Source organism: Bidens hawaiensis, unplaced genomic scaffold (genome assembly GCF_021521415.1).
Source record: "Bidens hawaiensis isolate Kalapana, Puna unplaced genomic scaffold, B.hawaiensis_p1.1 tig00065020_1, whole genome shotgun sequence".
Classification (NCBI taxonomy): domain Eukaryota; kingdom Viridiplantae; phylum Streptophyta; class Magnoliopsida; order Asterales; family Asteraceae; genus Bidens; species Bidens hawaiensis.
The window spans coordinates 1-20,072 of record NW_027501604.1 but is presented as its reverse complement, the minus strand read 5'-3'; the positions used below and the strand labels follow the sequence as shown (position 1 = coordinate 20,072).

Sequence of the window (20,072 nt, the reverse complement as noted above, 5' to 3'; positions counted from 1 at the left end):
GTTTGAAAATTTTGTTAACCGTTAAAATAAAAAAAACCTTCCGTGACACTGACATGACATGACATGAGTGTTCTTTTTAATATTTTATAATATCAATATATTTTAATAATGCTTATAATAATAATAAGCGGTTTTTCCGTTGTTCTCCTATATTCTAGAGTCCCATGTGTACTGTACCACCCCGCATCATAATATCCCAAATTTCGCCATAAATCTCTCTCCACACACACTCAATTCCAATCCATCCATCCATCCATCAATAATCTCCAATTGAATGGCGGGAAACGATTGGATCAACAGTTACTTGGAGGCGATTCTCGACGTAGGCCCTGGACTCGACGATGCCAAGTCATCCTTGCTGCTTCGTGAACGCGGCAGATTCAGTCCCACTCGATACTTCGTTGATAATGTTATTGGATTCGATGAGACCGATTTGCACCGGTCCTGGGTTAAAGTAAGTCAGATGCGTCAGGTTTTGATTGACTCGAATCGGATTGAGTTTATTTGAATTACTAGATTCGTTAATTATGTGTGAATGTTGATTGATGGAATTGAATTGAGTGGAGTTCAATTGGTTGTTCGATTCAGTAATTTGTGATTAATAGTGTGTGAATTGAAGTGTTGAATTGTTAGGTTTTGATTGATTGAATCGAATCGAATCGAAGTGTTAAGTGTATTGAGTTTGGTTGATTTTGTGTGTGTTGAGGTGTTAGGTTCTGATTTGAAGTTTGATTGACTGAATAGAAATTTAATTGACTTCATTTGAATTGTTGATTGATTGGATAGAATTGTATTTAGTTCAATTTAATTCTTTGATTTATCATTTTTTTGGTTAATTAGTTATGTGTGAATTGAAGTGCTGAGTTGTTAGGTTATGATTGATTGAATTAAATTGAATTGAGTTTGGTTTTTAATTAATCTGTGTGGATTGTTAATTGCATAAGATCAAATTGAGTTGAGTCCGATTGATAATGTGTTAATTGAACTGTTGAATTATTAGGTTATGATTTGAGTTCTGATTGGTTGAATGGAGTATGGTTTTGATTAATTTGTATGTATTATAGTGTGGAGTTGTTAGGTTATGATTTGGAGTTTGATTGATTAAATAAAATTGATTTGAGTTTAATTTAGTTGTTTGACTCATCAGTTTGTTATTAATCTGCGTGTATCAATTGAATCATATCGAAGTTTGTTCGGTTGAATTGTTTGATTTATCAATTCTCGATTAATAATGTGTGTGTTGAACTATTGAATTGTTAGGTTATGATTTGACTTTTGATTGAATTGAATTGAGTTCAGTGTTGATTAATCTGTATGTATTGAATTGTTAAGTTATGATTTGAACTTTGATTGATTGAATCGAATATAATTGAGTTAAATTTCGATTAATCTGTGTTTGTTGAGTTGTTGTGTTATGATTTCAACTTTGATCTATTGAATCGAATGGAGTTTAATTAAATTTTATGTTTATGATGTAAAAGTATTTGATTTGTTTTTACTAATATATGTTGTTGAAATTGAAGGCACAAGCGACGAGGAGTCCTCAAGAGAGGAACACCAGGCTTGAGAATATGTGCTGGAGGATTTGGAATTTAGCTCGTCAGAAAAAGCAGGTTTGTATATTATTTAATTTGTGTTGTTGTTAATTGTTAATTTCTATTCAATTTTGTATAAGCAAGTAGGTTTTAATTCTGTTAGTTTTGAAAAACGAGATTTAATTTGATTTCTGAACTGTTTTGTGTTTCATCATGTTGAAAGAAATACATTAGACTTGTAATTTATATATTGTTTGATGAAAGTTTCTACATAAAGAACTTTAATGTGAAGATTAAATTGGGGTAATTATACTTAAAACACGAGTGAAATTGTCTTAAAACAATCTTGCTACATAAGGCCATGGGTCATTTGTTGTATGCATGGTGAATTGACTGTTTAAGTAGGGGTGTGCGTGGTCAGTTTGTGCCAGTTTTGGGGTCAAAAGTCAAACCGAACCGTTCAGTTTAACCTTTTGTGGTTCTCGGTTTTCACAGTGGATTTGGGTTGGTTTATAATTATATCGGTTTCACCATTTGGGACCAAAAAAGGTCCAAAATATAATATTCGAGTCTGGCCTAATTTTTTTTGTTAATTAATAATTAATTGATTATTTCACATTTGGTTCTAAATGTTTTTGGCAACACACTTTATTAATTTCTTATAAATTAATTATATTTTTTTTTCGTTTGAGTTGGTTAGGTCCAAACCGAAAAAAATGGTTTTTTTAAAAGCATAAAACCAGATCGTTGTTTTTTATTGGGTTCGGTTAAGTTAGTTATTCCGGTCACGATTTGGTCATTTCTTTTTCGTGCACGCCCCTAGTTTTAAGCTCTATTAATGTTGAAACTTTGTTTATCAGCTAGAGAATGAGGAAGCTAGTAGAGAAGCCAGACGTCGTATGGAGCGTGAAAAAGGTAGGCGTTTGGCAGTTGCTGACATGTCAGAAGATTTATCAGAAGGGGAAAAAGGAGAGCCAGTTAGTGACGTGTCTGCTCACGGTGATAGCCACAAAGGTCGGTTGCCTAGAATGAGCTCAATTGATGCCATGGAAGCATGGGCTAATCAACAAAAGGGGAAAAAACTGTATATTGTATTAATAAGGTAAAAGACTCTTAACCGTTGTAACTTTGAGCAATTTAGAAGTATAATAATACAAATTATCCATAACTTTGGTGCAGCCTTCATGGGTTAATACGTGGTGAAAATATGGAGCTTGGTCGTGATTCTGATACAGGTGGTCAGGTATTGTTTAACAAACGTGTAAAGTATACAAAATTAGCTAAATCATCGAACAAGTCAAACAGGTCAAACGGGTGACTTTTAACCATTTTTTTCTCAAAGATTTAGATTATCATTGTGATAATATTTTTTTAATGATAATTAATTCAATAGTTGTCTATAATATCTTTGTGATATGTGAGAAAAAATGCATGCTGGTCAAGTTTTTTATTTGTTTATTTTCTTCATTTCGAGGTTAAGTTTACGCCCTGCTATAATGTATATATGTGTGAACCCTTGGGTGGGCAAAAGTAAAATTGCACTAATTTTGACGTTATTTTACTAATCACGTGAAAATAACGTTAAAAGGGGCGGAAGGTTAATCAGGCATCATGTGGTGGCGTTGATAGCCGAAAGACAAGGGCACATGCACCAATCAGCCGGTGTCCCGAGGATTGAGTGTTATGTGTCTTATGTCCAAGGCTTGATTCAAAACTACTATCGAGCCGGGGGTCTCACCGGAAGCAGCCTCTCTATCCCTATGGGATAGAGGTAAGGCTGTCTACATCTTACCCTCCTCAGACCCTACCATAGCATTGCTATTGGTGGGATATACTGAGTACGATGATGATGATGATGATGATATTTCGAGGTTAAGTTTTTTAGTTGTTTACTTTTTTTTTCCAGGTTAAGTATGTTGTAGAACTTGCAAGAGCTTTAGCTTCAATGCCAGGTGTCTATCGAGTTGATTTACTTACAAGACAAGTAGCCTGCCCCGAAGTAGACTGGAGTTACGTGGAACCAACAGAGATGTTATCTCCACATAATTCTGATGCTATGCCAGATGAAGCTGGAGAAAGCAGTGGCGCTTACATAATCCGTATTCCATTCGGGCCAAAAGACAAATATATCCCTAAAGAGCTTCTTTGGCCTCACATCCCTGAATTTGTTGACGGTGCACTTAGCCACATAATACAAATGTCTAAAGTTTTAGGTGAGCAACTTGGTGGTGGGCACCCAGTCTGGCCCGTTGCCGTTCACGGTCATTATGCAGATGCTGGTGACTCGGCAGCCCGGTTATCTGGAGCATTAAACGTACCCATGCTTTTCACGGGCCACTCACTTGGTCGAGATAAGTTGGAACAACTTTTGAGACAAGGAAGATTAACTAAAGATGAAATTAATGCTACATATAAAATCATGCGTAGGATCGAGGCTGAAGAATTGAGTCTTGATTCTTCTGAGGTTGTTATAACTAGCACCAGACAAGAAATTGATGAACAGTGGCGATTGTATGACGGGTTTGACCCGGTTTTGGAGAAGAAACTTCGGGCTAGGATCAGGCGTAATGTGAGCTGTTATGGCAGGTTCATGCCTCGCATGGTTGTAAGTTCCAAAAATACCCCTATGTTCTGCTTAGCGTTTCAAGTCTTTCTAGAGGTGGCACATTTGGGTGGGCAGGACTGTTTTGGCATTGGGTCAAAATGGGTAGACTTTTGTATGGTATATTAATACAAGTAGTTAGTGTGTTAAAGTCAATTGAAAAGATTATGTTATTTCAGTAATAATCTATTTTTTTGAATAAGATGATTTGGAAGGTTTTATGCTAGCTTTCTCGATTATACCCGATAGACCCTTTAGATATTGAATATAACCCAAATCGGTCCATTAATCTTTTAATTACATAATTAATCATTTTATTTACGGGCAGGTAATTCCTCCGGGAATGGAGTTCAATCATATTGTCCCACATGATGGTGATATGGATGGTGAAACGGAAGGAGGAGAAGACCATCCGCCTACTCCTGACCCACCTATCTGGGCTGAGGTCTTTTTCAATATTTAAAAAACTATTTCAACCTTAAAAGTCACCCATTTTGCGGTTTCTAAATATCATTTTGTGCAGATAATGCGATTCTTCACCAACCCACGAAAGCCCATGATACTCGCTCTTGCTAGGCCCGATCCTAAAAAGAACCTTACGACTTTGGTCAAAGCATTCGGGGAGTGTCGTCCTTTAAGGGAGCTTGCTAATCTTGTATGTTCAGATTACTCTTTTTATGCAGTTATGATTATATTATTTTCGTTATTAAGGTATATTTTTAACTAAATTTTTGCAGACATTAATAATGGGTAACCGAGATAACATTGACGAGATGTCAAGCACAAGTGCATCAATGCTTCTTTCAATTATTAAATTGATTGATAAATATGATCTTTATGGTCAAGTGGCATATCCTAAACATCATAAGCAGAGTGAAGTCCCTGACATCTATCGTCTAGCTGCCAAGACCAAGGTAATTTTTGAATAACTTCATGTGTATTTGGTTTTGATAACTGATAATAACGGGCATGTAGAGGCGGAAAATTGGGTGGGTCGGGTAATGGATCATGCTGAAACAGTTCGGGCTTGGGCTGACCCACATACACTTTTTATTCCCTTTTCAAAAATATTACGAAAATTGAATATGGTTACAAAAAATGTATTGCTAAAGTAACCTGTTTTCATTATTTAACCAGTATGGTTTTTTTATGTGTTAAAAATAACTTTGCTTAATTTTTTTTTTCTTAATTTTTTTGGCAGGGTGTTTTCATTAATCCGGCTTTCATAGAGCCATTTGGACTCACTTTGATTGAGGTGAGTTTTTTTCCTTCTTGTCATATTAGATTTTTTATTAAACAGGGTGCCTACTTGGTATAATGTCATTATCCCGACTCATGAAATATTATTCAACAGGCTGCTGCTCATGGGTTACCAATGGTTGCCACAAAAAATGGAGGCCCTGTGGATATTCATCGGGTTAGTTTTATTAATTTTTTATACAATTTATTTTAGATTACATGTTTCAAGATGGACGGTTTGTGGATAACGGGTCAAACTCTTTCTTTAGCACAGGTCAAAATGAGCTGGCTGGGTTGGCCCGCAAACACTATTGTTCAAAGATTATAATTTGCTAATTATGTTTACAAAAACTTTATTATTGCAATAATAATGTGTACTTCGAATAAAACGATCTAGTAGGTTGTATGCAATAAAAAGTACTTTAGGTGACTTTAACCTGTTTGGCCCGTTGATCATTCCTCATTTAGCAAAACCTTTTTATTTTAGCCGTTTGAGATAAGTCAAGTAAAACTGATGATGTCATCATTGCAGGTACTTGACAATGGTTTGCTTATTGATCCACATGATCAACAATCAATTGCAGACGCATTATTAAAACTCGTTGCAGATAAGCAACTTTGGGCCAAATGCCGGGCGAACGGGCTAAGAAACATTCATCTATTCTCATGGACCGAACATTGCAAAACTTACCTTTCAAGAATCGCCAGCTGTAAACCGAGGCATCCCGGGTGGCTAAAAAACGACGACGAGGATGATGAAAATTCCGAATCTGACTCACCAAATGATTCCTTAAGAGATATGCAAGATATATCTCTTAATTTAAAATTCTCAATTGGTTCTGAAGATCAAACCAATAAATTAGATAATGCTGTTTCGTCATATTCAAAAAATGTTGGGAAAAATACACAAAAGACGGTTTCGGGTGATAAAAACGAGCAGCTTAAATTCCCTGCTATAAGGAGACGAACACATGTTTTTGTAATCGCGATCGATGGTGACGATATCGAGTCACTTTTTGAAAACATTGAAAAAATATTTAATGCAGTAGAAAGTGAAAAAAGTGAGGGGTCGATCGGGTTTATATTGGCGACTTCTTTACAAATGGCTCAAATTCACTCGCTTTTGGTGTCTAAATCGGTGAATCCTTCGGTTTTCGATGCATATATCTGTAATAGTGGGGCTGATCTTTATTATTCGTCTTCGCATTCGGAAGATAACCCGTTTGTGTTTGATTTATATTATCATTCACATATTGAGTACCATTGGGGCGGTGAAGGGCTGAGGAAGACTTTGGTGAAATGGGCTGCTTCTATAATTGACAAAAAGGCTGAAAATAAAAATGAAGAGCATGTTGTAACTGAAGATGAAGAAGTTTCAACCAATTACTGTTATGCTTTTAATATTAACAGGCCCGGATTGGTTAGTCCCGTTTAAATGTGTTTTGAGGTTGGTTTTTTAATGTTAGCGTACTATATTTCTTATTTTAGTGGTTATTTTTGTAGGTTCCTCCTGTTAAGGAGCTTCGGAAGTTAATGAGGATTCAAGCTCTTCGTTGTCACGCTATTTATTGCCAAAATGGGAAAAAGATTAATGTGATTCCAGTGTCGGCATCTCGTTCTCAAGCTCTCAGGTACTTGACATTTTCTCGTTTTTGCATTTTCTTTATAAATAGTATTAAATTTAGGTGCAAATCATCCAGATTTTCTTGTTCCCTTCTAGTCTACAGTCTAAAAAAAGATAGGATTAAATTCTGCTTTTGGTCCTTGAAAGGAAATATGTCGATTGGCTAGAACTCCGGAAGGGCTAAAAGAATATCCTTTTGCATATAACCTACTAAATATCTTTATTAGAAATTGGATTATTGTTGTAATAACACTGTAGATTTTCAAAAAAGCATCGCGTTAGTTATTATAAAGTTTTTTTAAATGAAAGAAAAAAGTGTTTGGGGGTCAACCCAATAAGACAGACAAAAATATTAGCTGTTTTAACTTTTAACACTACTTTTGATCGTATTTGTAGCATTTATATACATGATTTTTTAAAAGGAGACAAAAAAGTGTTTGCAGGTCAACCTAACCTAGGCTAAAAAAGTTTCCCTTTCCGACCCAAACCCGTTTAAAATGTCATCTAACACCCCCCCCCCCCCCCCCATCTTGCCACTACTAACCATATAATTAATACAGGTTTTTTATAAGTAGATGAAAATTTGTTACAGTTTAACTAAAGCATGCTAAAGGTTACACTTTCTGACCCAAACCCGTTTAAATATTACCTGATTCGCCCATCTAGCCACCACTAACCGTTATCGGGCTTGCTAGAAAAAGGTTTCTAACTATGGTGTTTTGAAATTTCTCTTTCGGTCTAATATCCTTTTAACCTCTTTCTTACAGATATTTGTATCTCCGATGGGGTATGGACTTATCAAAGGTGGTGGTTTTCGTCGGTGAAAGTGGGGATACCGACTACGAAGGCTTTCTGGGCGGCGTTCACAAATCAGTTATACTGAAGGGAATTGGCGGAGGCGCCACAAACCCGTTACATGCTAACAGAGTCTACCCGCTTTCTGATGTTACACCTACTGAAAGCACCAATATCATTCACACACCCGAAGAATGTAGTGCTGCTGATATCCGTGCTTCATTGGGAAAGCTTGGAGTCCTCAAGGCATAAGTTAATTACATTATTACCCCTCTCGTTTGACAATTGGGCCCGGGATGATCATCCCTCCCCGGTGAAATGTTTTTTCTTTTGTAATTTTATATTTTTTTTCTTCGTTTTTGCTGTGCATTCAATCTGCATTCGCATGAATAACTAGTTGGTGAAACTAGTTCGAAAAGTACGATATTCTGTACAGAAGTTATATAAATGAGGGTATTGTGTTTTTCGATTGTGAGCACATGTCTTAGTCTGGAAGTGTATAAATGGGTGGGTTTAGCAGGCTAGGCAACGAGTCAATTAACAACGTAGATATGTGACGTTAGAGTTTAGCGTGTAAGGTAACAACTAACAAGTCAAAATGGGCGTGGTAGCGGGGTTAAAACAGACATACTTGTGACACCTTTTGTCCAACTCATAAATATTGTTGTTAGAAGTAGAACAAAACAATATATGAGATGTATGCAGGGAGACGACTCGTTTATTATTTATTAACTAATTTAAACATGCTTGTCCTAACGATAATGTCTGTGGTAAGGAGATGAGAAACTATTGTGAAGGTCTGGGGATTAAACCCTGGTATCATCCGATTTACTCTGGGAAACTTTATTGCTAAGATTGGTCAGTGGGGACACCCAATAAAAAAAGTCGGGTTTGGGGGATCAATTGGGTATCTGACGGGTAAATGGTTTATGATAATAGTAAAGGCTACGTTTGACATTCGAATTTTTCCCAACTAACGGGATTTGTGGTTGTTTTGAGATGAAAAATACTATAATTGCTATCTAGTTGTACCACACGGCATGTAAACTCAAAGACCACATTAGTTCGAATAGTAAACTATCAATCCGGAAAAACCGAACCGAGCCGAATTTCTAGATTTTTATTTATTTATTTTTTAAAGTAATTTATAAGAATTTACTATATATGTAACTCAAATGCTTTTGGCCAAATGTATTATAATATAGTAGTTAATATGTTAAATAAATTAATTCTACCTAGATTCAACGAATTCGACAAACTTTCTTTTGACCTAAAATTTTCAAGGCTCAAATGGTAAAAAGCGAAAAAGTTGAAACCAAATCCAAACCAAAACGAAAACCGAAAAACACAGAAACCGAAACATTTTAAAATTTCAAAACCGAAGTTTTGGTTTTTAGGTTTGGTTTTAACCTAAAACCGCACCAAACCGCACCACGCACACCCTTATAATATAAGAAAGGTTTACGTTTTTTTTTTCAAATCACAAATGGAGTGTATTGTTCTTTAAAGAGTTTTGTCCACGGCTTATACTAAACCGTTTCCGAGGATTTAAGTACCTTGTCGAGTTGAAATGAAAATGTTTAATGAGTAATGAACTATTTCTTTTAAACGAAGATTAACGCTAGCTACAACAACAATAAACATAGCAAAAGTAAACTATTAAAACCAGATACCGTATTAACTAACGCCTAACCGATGGTTTTGAAAACTAGTTATTAAATGTTGCCTAGTTACTTCCTAAAATAGTGTATTAAAAATATTATGACAAAATATAGTTTATGAAAGAAAAAATCCTTTGCATATAACTACAAGTACAGATTTCTTTCCTATTTACTACCTCGATCTCATTAATTTGGCGTCCATACTTTCGTTCACGACATCCCGGCCATCGGATCTACTCACAGTTTCTGATCAGATCGACATGTTTTTCATGAGCACAGGTAAACACAATGAAGTCATTTAAACTTGTGTGTTCATGGATTTTTTGTCTTTTTTTTAAGGTTAGTTTGATAGATTTTATGTCTATAAACTACGCGTGCATGTACAAAAACAAAACTTCAAGTAAAGAAGTTTTGTTCTTGGTATAATTTTTTGTTTTGTAATAATTTTGAAGGACCCATGAATGTGTTTTTGTGAGGGACGATGATCAGGAAACTTAACACTAATTTTCAGTTGAGCGGTCGAGATTTTTATATACATATAACACTAAAAGAAAATTAAGGTGGACGAACTCCCTTAAAAAAGGGTTATTTTCGCTTGATTCTCACTCACCTAACCTAATATTTATGTGTATAATATAAAACCTTTTAATCTGTTTTTTCTAAATAGGTTATGTGTATGACAGTTTCATACATATTTTTAAATTCTATTATGTAATTTTTGCTATTAACTTCTAAAAACAGTTTAATTGTATTTATTAAATATGTCAAATTCCCAGAACTTATAAATGTACAAAATTTTATAGTACAAGTTTTTAAATATAACTTTAGTAAAATTTAGAATGTGATATCAACTACAAGAATAGAAATCAAACAAATATAATGTTTTTATGGTATAAAAACAAAACTTTAATTACACTTGCTTGTTCTATGTATAATTGTATGTTTTGTAATGATTCTCACTCTAGCTTAGTATTTATGTATATAGTTTAACATAAGTTTTTTAAATATGGTATTTAAATAAATTTTATAACATTTTTTCACTTAAATAAAACTAAATTGTATATCTTAATCACTTCAAATTCCCATAATTTATAAATGTACAAAATTTTATAGTACAAGTTTTTAAATATAACTTTAGTCAAATTTGGAATGCTTTTATGGTAAAATCGTCTATTATATCATCAATACTAACGTTTGTATCCTTTTGGCCTAAACCAGTTATGCGAGCATTCAAGAAATCCAAGTCCAAAAAGAATGAAAACTCTTCGTTTATGGTTAAACGTTAACTTTGTACACATACGATACATATTTGTGTAATCATATGTTAATATATGGTGTGTTCTTGTTTCAGAACTTGACCATAATCATATCATGATACGTTGAAAAAGGTTTTGGGAAGTGTTGAAGGTACACTTGTTTGATTTATGTGTATCTAAAGCGGTAGAAATTCATTGTTTTTCCTAGGATTTGATAAACATGCTGCTTGTGAGTTAACAGGACTAGTTGCCGTTAAAATTATGAAGGAAGATGGGACGATTAAGATTAATGTTTCAGGTTGCATCGATCCAGTCCGACTTCTGAATTGTTTGAAGAAAGCTGGAAAGAATGTAAAGTCGGTACATTTGAAATATGAAATTAAAAAGATTACCGATCCTGAGGAAGTCTCGATAACAATACCATGTGAAAACGATCCAAAATGATGCAGTATGATGTCTTTGAATTTTTATAGGACGCTATAATATTGTCTTCAGTATTCTAATATTTTCATATGTAGTTGACATATAAATGTCTGCAACATCTAGATTTATTTTACCTATACTTTATTATATTATATTTATAGGGTCGAGATACTGTTCAATAATGCCTTAACGTACGATAGGTACGCGATACACTCAAATGCAAAACCTGAAAACGCTCAACCAAAACCTAAAATGCTCAAAAACGGTTTTCGTGAAAAAAGTAAAAAATTGATCGATTAACGATCCAAAACTGTTTTTTTCCGGTGAACCAATGATTAATTGGTTATGTATTGACGATTCCGAGATGTTGGGATGTGATTTCATGGATCGATTTCGTGCAAAAAGGGGATTCGCGTACCTATTGTACGATAAACTCTTATTGTATTGGATTTTTTTCCCTATATTTGTATGTACATATGAACAAGCAGTTTCTAGCTATATTGTTTTAAACATTTTGTTGATTCAAAAATTGGCTTTCGGTTAAAAAGATATTGTATTAAAAACTGGTTGAAAGACCTTTATCTTTTTTATTAACATATTACAATTTTAATATACAAAACCCAGTGTTTAAATAATGTAGTATGACTCCTCTTTTGTTTAAAAAATGCAATAATTTTTTTTTAAAACCTAGCCGAACCAGAGCTTATGTTGGCACAGGTCGTCTCGTGAGCATCCCTGTCTTAGATCGCAAAATAGGGATGTCACACGTGACTTTTGATGTGACGAAAATGTCTACTTTAACCTTCAAGGCAAGGGGTGGCGCGCTTGATAATTGATATAACAACAGATTCACTAGTTTCCGCCTTTAACCCCTTTAAGAACGCCTGCCCATCACAAACTACAATTTATCTGATTCCATTGGTTAACAGAGCCGTGGTTGGCCTCGTGAGCTTACAGGTAATGGTTACGAAAACCATTTACATAATATTAGAAATAACCATACTGAAACTCAAATAAATAAAGACCAAAATGGACCAAACAATTTAAAGCCGAAAACTGAACTCCAACTAGTATTATCTCACACAACTGAGTATATTATCTTTAGCATATAGTTTCATATTCACTCTATTCCAAGAGGTTCAACAGAGTAAACAACCACCATATTTCTTCTACGCTAAAATTTACCTAGACACCGTCACATCTCTCACTAAACCAGCAGCTTGGAGTCACATGCCACTATCTTAACCCGACCCACGTTTTCCTGACGCTCATCATACTTGAACACAGCATCTTGCAGAATGAAGGTCCACACGTTGTCACAGAATCTGTACGTGTGCAGATGCCCCTGTTTATGTTCATAATCACAATATATCAGCAACCACACAGTAAAGATGATTACTTTGTTAACAAGCCAACAAGGGTATATCCGTCATTTACATAGCGTTATAAGTAAAAGTGGCAAAACAAAACAAGTCTATTGAGTCAAACCGAGACATCTTCAAGTTCAAGCCTAAACAAGTTGTTGTATCAAATATAATTACAATAGTTATATTGTTATACAATTCATCTCAACAATCTGCTTACTTTACGGCTGTTCAAAAAGTCCGTCGGCTTGGCTTGATTTCTAAACGAGCTGAGCTAGAGCCAGGGTTGGCTCGGCTCGGCTCGTTGGCTCGTTTATATAATACCCTAAAAAATTTTAGTAATAATAATAAAAATAATAGCATACCAAAATAAGAAAAAATAAAAATAATACATATATTATGCATTTATGCCACTCAAGCTTTAAAACATTATATTAAAAAAAAAAAGACAAAACTAAAATAAAACATATAATATTATAAATTTTCTAGTTTATAAATTTATCATAAATTGATGTTAAAAATTATATTTTTGCCATTTATTTATAAATAACTAGTAAAATAAAAAAAATGAATTAAAAATTTAAAAACTTAACAAGCTCGGCTCGAGCTTTAAACAAGCCAACTCGTTTAAGTTGGAGCTCGAGCCCGAGCTCGCCCTGACATCGGTTGTCTCGATTACAGCCCAAGTTTACTACATGTTAAGGTTTGGGTGGGGTCAAACGCTTAGAAAACACTAACAGGGTACCCTGCTTACTACCCTAGAGGTGGAAGAGTATTTGTATCATTGTATGCATTTCTAAACTCGCGTATCAGCAAGTTTTATTGAAACCATAGATTATCATCGACACTGTATTATTCTGAAAAGCTTTAAAACGAGCTAGTGGTATGTTAAAAAAAATTTGAAGTTAAAACTAATCTACTAAAATCCTATTCTAAGGAAGTATTCGGGATTAAACTTCTAATTTAGAACCGACACCGAAAAATAATCAATTTGCAATATGCCAATAAGCAATCTCAAAACACTAATTTGAGCAGATAAGTACAAGTTCTTTTCTTCATCCAACAAGCAAAAAAGTCTACTGCTTTTAAAATGCTCGATAAACAGATTAACTAATAAGCAACTTTTTATATCAAAATTCACCAGCCTCGGTAATATTTTCTAGTAAGTCATATAGATAGAAGCATTTACCTTAATCGACACCTTGGTCTTAACCTGAGTCTCCAGTGCTTCAGCCATTGACTATATAATTAACAAAACAAGAAATACGATGATACACATATTAATCAACATGAAACTAACACATAACATTATTATTATTAAAGAAGGTTAAGTGATACCTTGTCAAACTGAACAAGCACTTGGATAGCAAGCTCGGGACCGAGAATCCCACTTGAAACCATCTCGTCCAACGTCTCAGTCAAACACATGCCAACTGTTGACCTACGGTACAACTCGAATGTCGACATCAAAGACCTGTTCTGCACAATAATAACTGTCAAAATCTCAAATTTAACCAACAACATTCACAAAAACAATTATGCAAAATTATACATAAAGAAAACAACAAAGATATTTTAAATCTTATGTTACCTAAATTATTTATTATTCAGATAATCGGTCACACAACGTATCCAAACTTAAATCAACCAAAACAGAACTCAAAATGCCTGTAAACGGGCTGAACGAACACGAACGACGGCATGCTCGTGTCAGTTCAATTAACTTAACGGAACACGAACATATAATCGAACAAAATTTTTTGTGTTCACGTCCGTGTACACTCTTGTTCACTTGTTTAAAACCTAAACGAACATATTAATATAACTACTTGTGTATTTATTAATATTGAAAGTAACATAAATGAACATATATGGACAAACAGAATGTATGTTCATGAATGTTTGGTTCGTTTAATAAAATAAACGAACTTCACGGCAACGGGTCTTACCCACAATACCCGACACGGACCCAAGAACCAACCCATTTGTAATTAACCGGGTCTGATTGGTTAGGGTCTTGCGGGTCTATGCTACCCGACCTAGACCTAGTTAATGGTATTCTAAGGACCCGAGAACCTAACCTGATGGGTTCAGGTATTTCGGGTCTCACCCGGTTTATGCTACCTGACCCGAAGGAGACCCGGTTAATGATATTCTCGTGAAACCCGAAAACCGACCCAATTGTATGATAAATTTAAAGGAGACCCGGCCCAATAGCAATCAAGTTTTTATATTTTTAAAAAAGAATTTTACACTTAATTCGTTCTTACATGTTACCTTATTCTAATTCTTTTTTATCACTTGTTGGTTCCATTATGGCAATGGTATTATTTATGTTTTTTAGTAGAAATGTAACTGGATCGAGTGGTTAAAAAACACACTTCTTGTTATGTAACTTTTTTTTCCTCCGGTTAGTTTTTAGCCGTTGGTTCTTGTTATATTCAATTTTTAATTTTGCTGGTAAAACAAATATTGAAAAAATTAATTTTCATATAATGAATCTAGTAAACCGAAACAATAGGCAAGGTTAAGCGAAACAAATAAATATTTAAAGTCTTTTGGTATATAATTCCGGTAAACACGTATGTGGTTTCGTGTGTATCACTTAATCCCATATTGTCTCATACCTGCAAAAATAAAGTAATTCTAATCCTATATCCGACTAAATACCCGTCTAGAATTAGGGTATACTTATCCCATATGTTTCGGTTCTCAAATATACCTGCTTGGCTCGAGCTTTTTTACCAACCCTATTTATGATCATACAAAACCCTCTTAACACTTTAAATTAAGCGCAAGTTTATCTAACAACAACCTAAATTTAAAAAAAATATATGATGTATCATACATTCAGGTCATTTACCAGTACTAAGTTCATATTTGAAACATATATGATCAGAGACTAGTTTTTATGTGATCGATGTTAAAAGGAAACAAGCAATAATTTTCTCGAATATGATGATGTTATACAAAATAAAAAAAAATAGGAGTAGAATAAAAGGCAAAAACTAATTGTTCATATACCGTGAAAAATAAAATAGAAGGCAAAAACTGTAGGTCACTTGTCCGGATCTAACAACATAACAACTATTACTAGTTATTTTGGATTAACATCTACACTAGTTAGCGGAAATAACTAGTGAAGACCGAGACCTCGGATCTTGTTTATGTGTGTTTATTGCCGAGAGAGAAAGAGAGAGAGTGTGAGTTTTAAAGATAAAGTTTTCAAAAAGGTTATTTTGTTTGTGTGCATGAGATACACACACCTTATATAGTGCGCGTTCTCATGCCCAATGATTTCATTATGAACGGCCCAATGGGCTCAAATACAAATGACATTGGGCCCAAACGTACATAAACAAAGGTTCAACAAGCTAACATAACATAAACAAAACAATACATACAAATATGAAAGACTAATATAGAAATGGGCCTTACAAAATCTAATTGTTCATATTCCGTGAACAGACAAAATCACCCACTATCAATGTTGTAAAAGTAGGTCTACAAGGCCGAATACTCTCCGAGTACTCGCTACAAGGCATGGTGCCGAGGGGAGTTTCTCTATCTCCGCCTAGTTACTAAAAATTGTTCAAAGGTGGTCAACATTAGTCAGAATCACATCTAGTCGGTTAACTTGGGTCTATTTTCATTTAAAAAATACAACATAATTCGTATTTCTATAATATTAAAGAACGAATATCATTTTTTTAATCAATGATTAACATTTTTTAGAATAATTTAGTGTTTAAAAATGTATTTCTTTGATTTATATTGATATTTAGTTATTTTGTTATAAATATTAGTAAACGTACTTATGATATTTGAAATATATATATTACCCAAAAATTAATTTTCTTTATATTTATCATGTCCGAGTACTCCCCGAGTACTCCGAGTACTCCCTCCAAGAGGGTCGGCCGCCTAAGGACCGCCTAGCAACTTTTGCAACATTGCCCACTATAATAATTTTAACACAAGATTCTTCAACACACACACAAATTAAGCACATATTCAAGGTTTATATAAAGTAAGCAGACACAAGATAATTTGTTATGATGATTTAACACAAGAATCTACACAAAAATAAACATAAATTGAAAACTGATATATATAGTAAACATACCCGGATCATTGATTATGAAATCAATCATTTCAATTTCATGAGTTTAACACGAACACGAACACGGACGAGCCATGTTTGTGTTCGACTATACCCGAACATGAAAATGAGCATGTGCGTGTTTATTCATGTACATCATCATCATCATCATCGTACTCAGTATATCCCACCAATAGCAAAGCTATGGTAGGGTCTGTGTAGGGTAAGATGTAGATATCCTTAAGCGTACAACTTGTTTAAAACCTAAACGAACAGTTCCCGAAAGTAAACAAACACAAACGGACATAAATAAGCATAATTAAACGTACATAAAAATATAACCCATTATGTACTTATTAAATTTTGAATGAACGAGCATTAACAAACAATCATGAAAAACGTGTGTTCATGTTCGTTCATTTAATTAAATGAACAAAAAGTTTTGGTTGTACGTTTAATAAATAAACTAGCGTAAACAAATTTCACATTGAATCGTTGATGAATGTCTAGTTCGTTCGCTAGGTTTATATACAGTAATCTTGAAACATACACGCAAGACTAAACACAAACAGACCCATATCAATTTAAATGAAAAGAAAAATAATAAAAGTTTAGTTTACATTTGCATGTTGAACATGGGAATTCTATACGCACCTTCTATATTCTTGTTCCTTGCATCAATAACCATTTCCAGCATGCTAATGGATTTGACCAGGTAAACGCAAGAAGTGAAGGCAATGAATATATTAAATAAAATGTCCTATATTTTCGAATTGAATGTATGACTTTTCTGTCAATGTTAATTGTAGAAATGTAGAAGCATCCCACTTGTTGCTAACTGGTTTCCAAGAAAGATGTGAATCTAATTACGTATTTGTCCCTGGATATTTTGAGAAGACTTTTGACCTTTTGATGGCTTTATATTCTTATCAATATTCACTTCATTTCACAAATCACAACCTCATATATAGTCTCTTGTTATCCGCATAACCTCTTATCTAGTTTCAATGGCTTCTACTTCATCTGCTCCAATCCCTCACAAATATGATGTGTTTCTTAGTTTCAGAGGTGAAGACACTCGTTATTCTTTTACGGATCATCTTTATGAGGCGTTACGTAAAGCAGGGATTACCACTTTCAGAGATGACAATGAAATCCAAGAAGGCCAAGAACTGAAACCAGAGATAGAGAGCGCGATAACAGAATCAAAGGCGTCAATAATTGTAATTTCCAAGAATTATGCAAATTCAAGTTGGTGTCTTGAAGAGCTTCGGTTGATCCTGGAGCAAAAGAGGACGGTCGGTCACATCGTTTTCCCGGTGTTTTATGGTGTTGATCCTTCAAATGTCAGGAACCAGCGAGGAAGTTTCAAGATCAAAGCAAAGTATATATTTGCAAGATCAAAATGGACGCAGGATAATGTGAAAAGGTGGAAGGCAGCCTTAAGAGAGGTGGCTGAGTTGAAAGGGATGGTTGTTTCAGGGTATGCAACAATATCTCTATATAAATAAATTGATACTTGATAGTTCAAATAGCTTGTTATTGCTAATTTAATTTTGACTAGCAATTTTAGGATATTAATGGCCCATTTAATATGTGTTTGTACATGTTTATATATCCCTTTGCATATTTTGATCTTTGATCTGATTGTTTTGGGAAATATCTTGCTCTGAATCTGCTTATTTTCCTTCTTTATTCCAGCTATGAAAAGGACTTAATTGCCCAAATTGTTGACAAAGTTTACCGTCAACTAGGTTTGAAAATCCGCAATATTCCCACTGATTTAACCGGAATAGAGACTCGAGCTGAACGAATAAATACATGGTTGAGATCTGAACAGCCTGATCATCCGGTTTTTTCAATTTGCGGGATGGGAGGAAGTGGCAAGACAACACTTGCCAAACATATTTTTTACTCAAACAAGCATGACTTTGTTTGGCTGTTGTTTTCTTGAAGAGATTGGGAATCAACCTAATGATTTGCTTGGTGCACAGAACAAGCTTCTTAGGGATATCTCTAGAAACAATAATATGATGATATCAGATGTTTATGAGGGAGCAATTATGCTTCTGAACGTCATACAAAAGAATAGGATGTTAATTGTTGTTGATGATATTGATGACAAAGGCAAACTAAGCACATTATTTGGAACGGAGGCTTTCCATACTCCAAGCAAGATCATCATAACTACCCGGACTCTAAACATAGATACATGGTTTGGGTCCATATCATGGAGGTGTAATGTTCATGAAATTAAATTATTGAATCCGCAAGAATCATTGGAGCTTCTAAGTTTGCATGCCTTTGGATCCAAATTTCCTATGGAAGGTTTCGAAGAGCTTGCAGTAGGGTTAGCACAATATTGTGGAGGCAATCCGCTAGCTCTTAAAGTATTAGGTTCTTCTTTACCTGTTAGGGCTCAAGATGATCCGTGGACAAAAAATAACATGATTGAAGTATGGAGAAGTAGAATGAATTCACTTAGCTCCTTGAAAGGAGATCTTGATCATAGAATCCAACGCGTATTACATAAGAGTTATGAATCATTGCCAAGTCATAGTCTCAAAGAATTGTTTCTCCATATAGCTAGTTTGTTTATTAGGGAATTTAAATATAAGGTGGAAGAGGTACTCGAGAAAGATTGGCATGCTAAATATGGGGTCACCACCCTCATTAACAGATGCCTTGTTACCGAATCAAGAGATGGTCGTTTGGAGATGCATAAACTCCTTCAAGATATGTCAAGTCAGATTGTTTATGAAGAGTCAAAAGATCTTGCAAATCGTAGTAGAGTCTGGCATAAAGATGACGCTTATCGTTTGTTAAGGAACGGGGATGTAAGATGCTTTTGCTTGTATCTTTAAGCTCACTTTCCATCTATTATTTCAAAAAAGCATTCAATAATTAATTTCTTGTCTTTCTTCATCAGGCTTGTGAGAGAATTGAAGGTCTATTAGTTGACATGCAAGAGCCAGAGCAATGGATGACATCAGAGGTAAGCCAAATAAGTATATTAGTGTATATTATTTTGTATGATTATAATAATTTTCTCAATATAGTGTCATGCACTAATAAGGGCATAATATGTTCTGCGCATGTTTTAATGAAAACGGGGTGTGTGGCAAGAAGTATGTTAATCTTCCCCGGATATTTTGATCATTTCTATCTATTGATGCACTTGCAGTCCCTGTTTACGATTCTAATCGATTCCAACGCCATCAAATTCAACATAAAATTATTTGAGATCTCTTTCTCACTTGTCATTTGAATTATTTTGTAGTTATTTAGGATTTAATAATTAACATTTACATTTAGGATTTCATTCTTCGATGTTTGGATATATACCTAAATCATCTCACTAGTCAATGGGTGGAGCCCAACCCCATTTATAAGCAAGTTGGTTTAATTGGTTATGGTTCATTTTATTTTTTCTTGTTTACCGAGTTCCGTGTATCTATATATTTGATAACC

The 20,072-nt window shown here is 34.4% G+C and overlaps 4 protein-coding genes across 4 annotated transcripts; 3 read left to right on the top strand and 1 right to left on the bottom strand.

Annotated features, from left to right (window-relative positions):
* The first annotated feature begins 225 nt into the window (after positions 1 to 225).
* On the top strand, positions 226 to 8,260 carry LOC143604402 (putative sucrose-phosphate synthase 1). The gene is made up of 13 exons (XM_077080896.1): positions 226 to 454; positions 1,524 to 1,613; positions 2,396 to 2,637; positions 2,715 to 2,778; positions 3,442 to 4,140; positions 4,466 to 4,582; positions 4,661 to 4,792; positions 4,875 to 5,051; positions 5,339 to 5,392; positions 5,492 to 5,554; positions 5,909 to 6,796; positions 6,880 to 7,007; positions 7,768 to 8,260. The coding sequence occupies exons 1-13, from the start codon at positions 275 to 277 to the stop codon at positions 8,045 to 8,047; spliced, it is 3,114 nt and encodes a 1,037-aa protein (XP_076937011.1). The 5' UTR covers positions 226 to 274; the 3' UTR covers positions 8,048 to 8,260.
* Positions 8,261 to 12,156: 3,896 nt separating this feature from the next.
* LOC143604400 (transcription initiation factor IIA subunit 2-like) lies at positions 12,157 to 14,237 on the bottom strand. Its single transcript, XM_077080894.1, has 3 exons — positions 13,838 to 14,237; positions 13,689 to 13,739; positions 12,157 to 12,480 (listed from the first exon to the last, which is right to left on the bottom strand). Exons 1-3 carry the CDS (start codon positions 14,021 to 14,023, stop codon positions 12,343 to 12,345), a joined length of 375 nt encoding a protein of 124 aa, XP_076937009.1. The 5' UTR covers positions 14,024 to 14,237; the 3' UTR covers positions 12,157 to 12,342.
* A 3,147-nt stretch (positions 14,238 to 17,384) lies between these two features.
* LOC143604401 (toll/interleukin-1 receptor-like protein) lies at positions 17,385 to 19,642 on the top strand. The gene is made up of 2 exons (XM_077080895.1): positions 17,385 to 18,084; positions 18,303 to 19,642. The coding sequence occupies exons 1-2, from the start codon at positions 17,609 to 17,611 to the stop codon at positions 18,553 to 18,555; spliced, it is 729 nt and encodes a 242-aa protein (XP_076937010.1). The 5' UTR covers positions 17,385 to 17,608; the 3' UTR covers positions 18,556 to 19,642.
* LOC143604404 (disease resistance protein RUN1-like) lies at positions 18,635 to 19,596 on the top strand (the record flags this gene model as incomplete). Its single annotated transcript, XM_077080897.1, has 2 exons — positions 18,635 to 19,438; positions 19,531 to 19,596. Coding segments are annotated over exons 1-2 (870 nt in total), but the record flags the coding sequence as incomplete, so codon positions are not given.
* Positions 19,643 to 20,072: the final 430 nt, after the last annotated feature.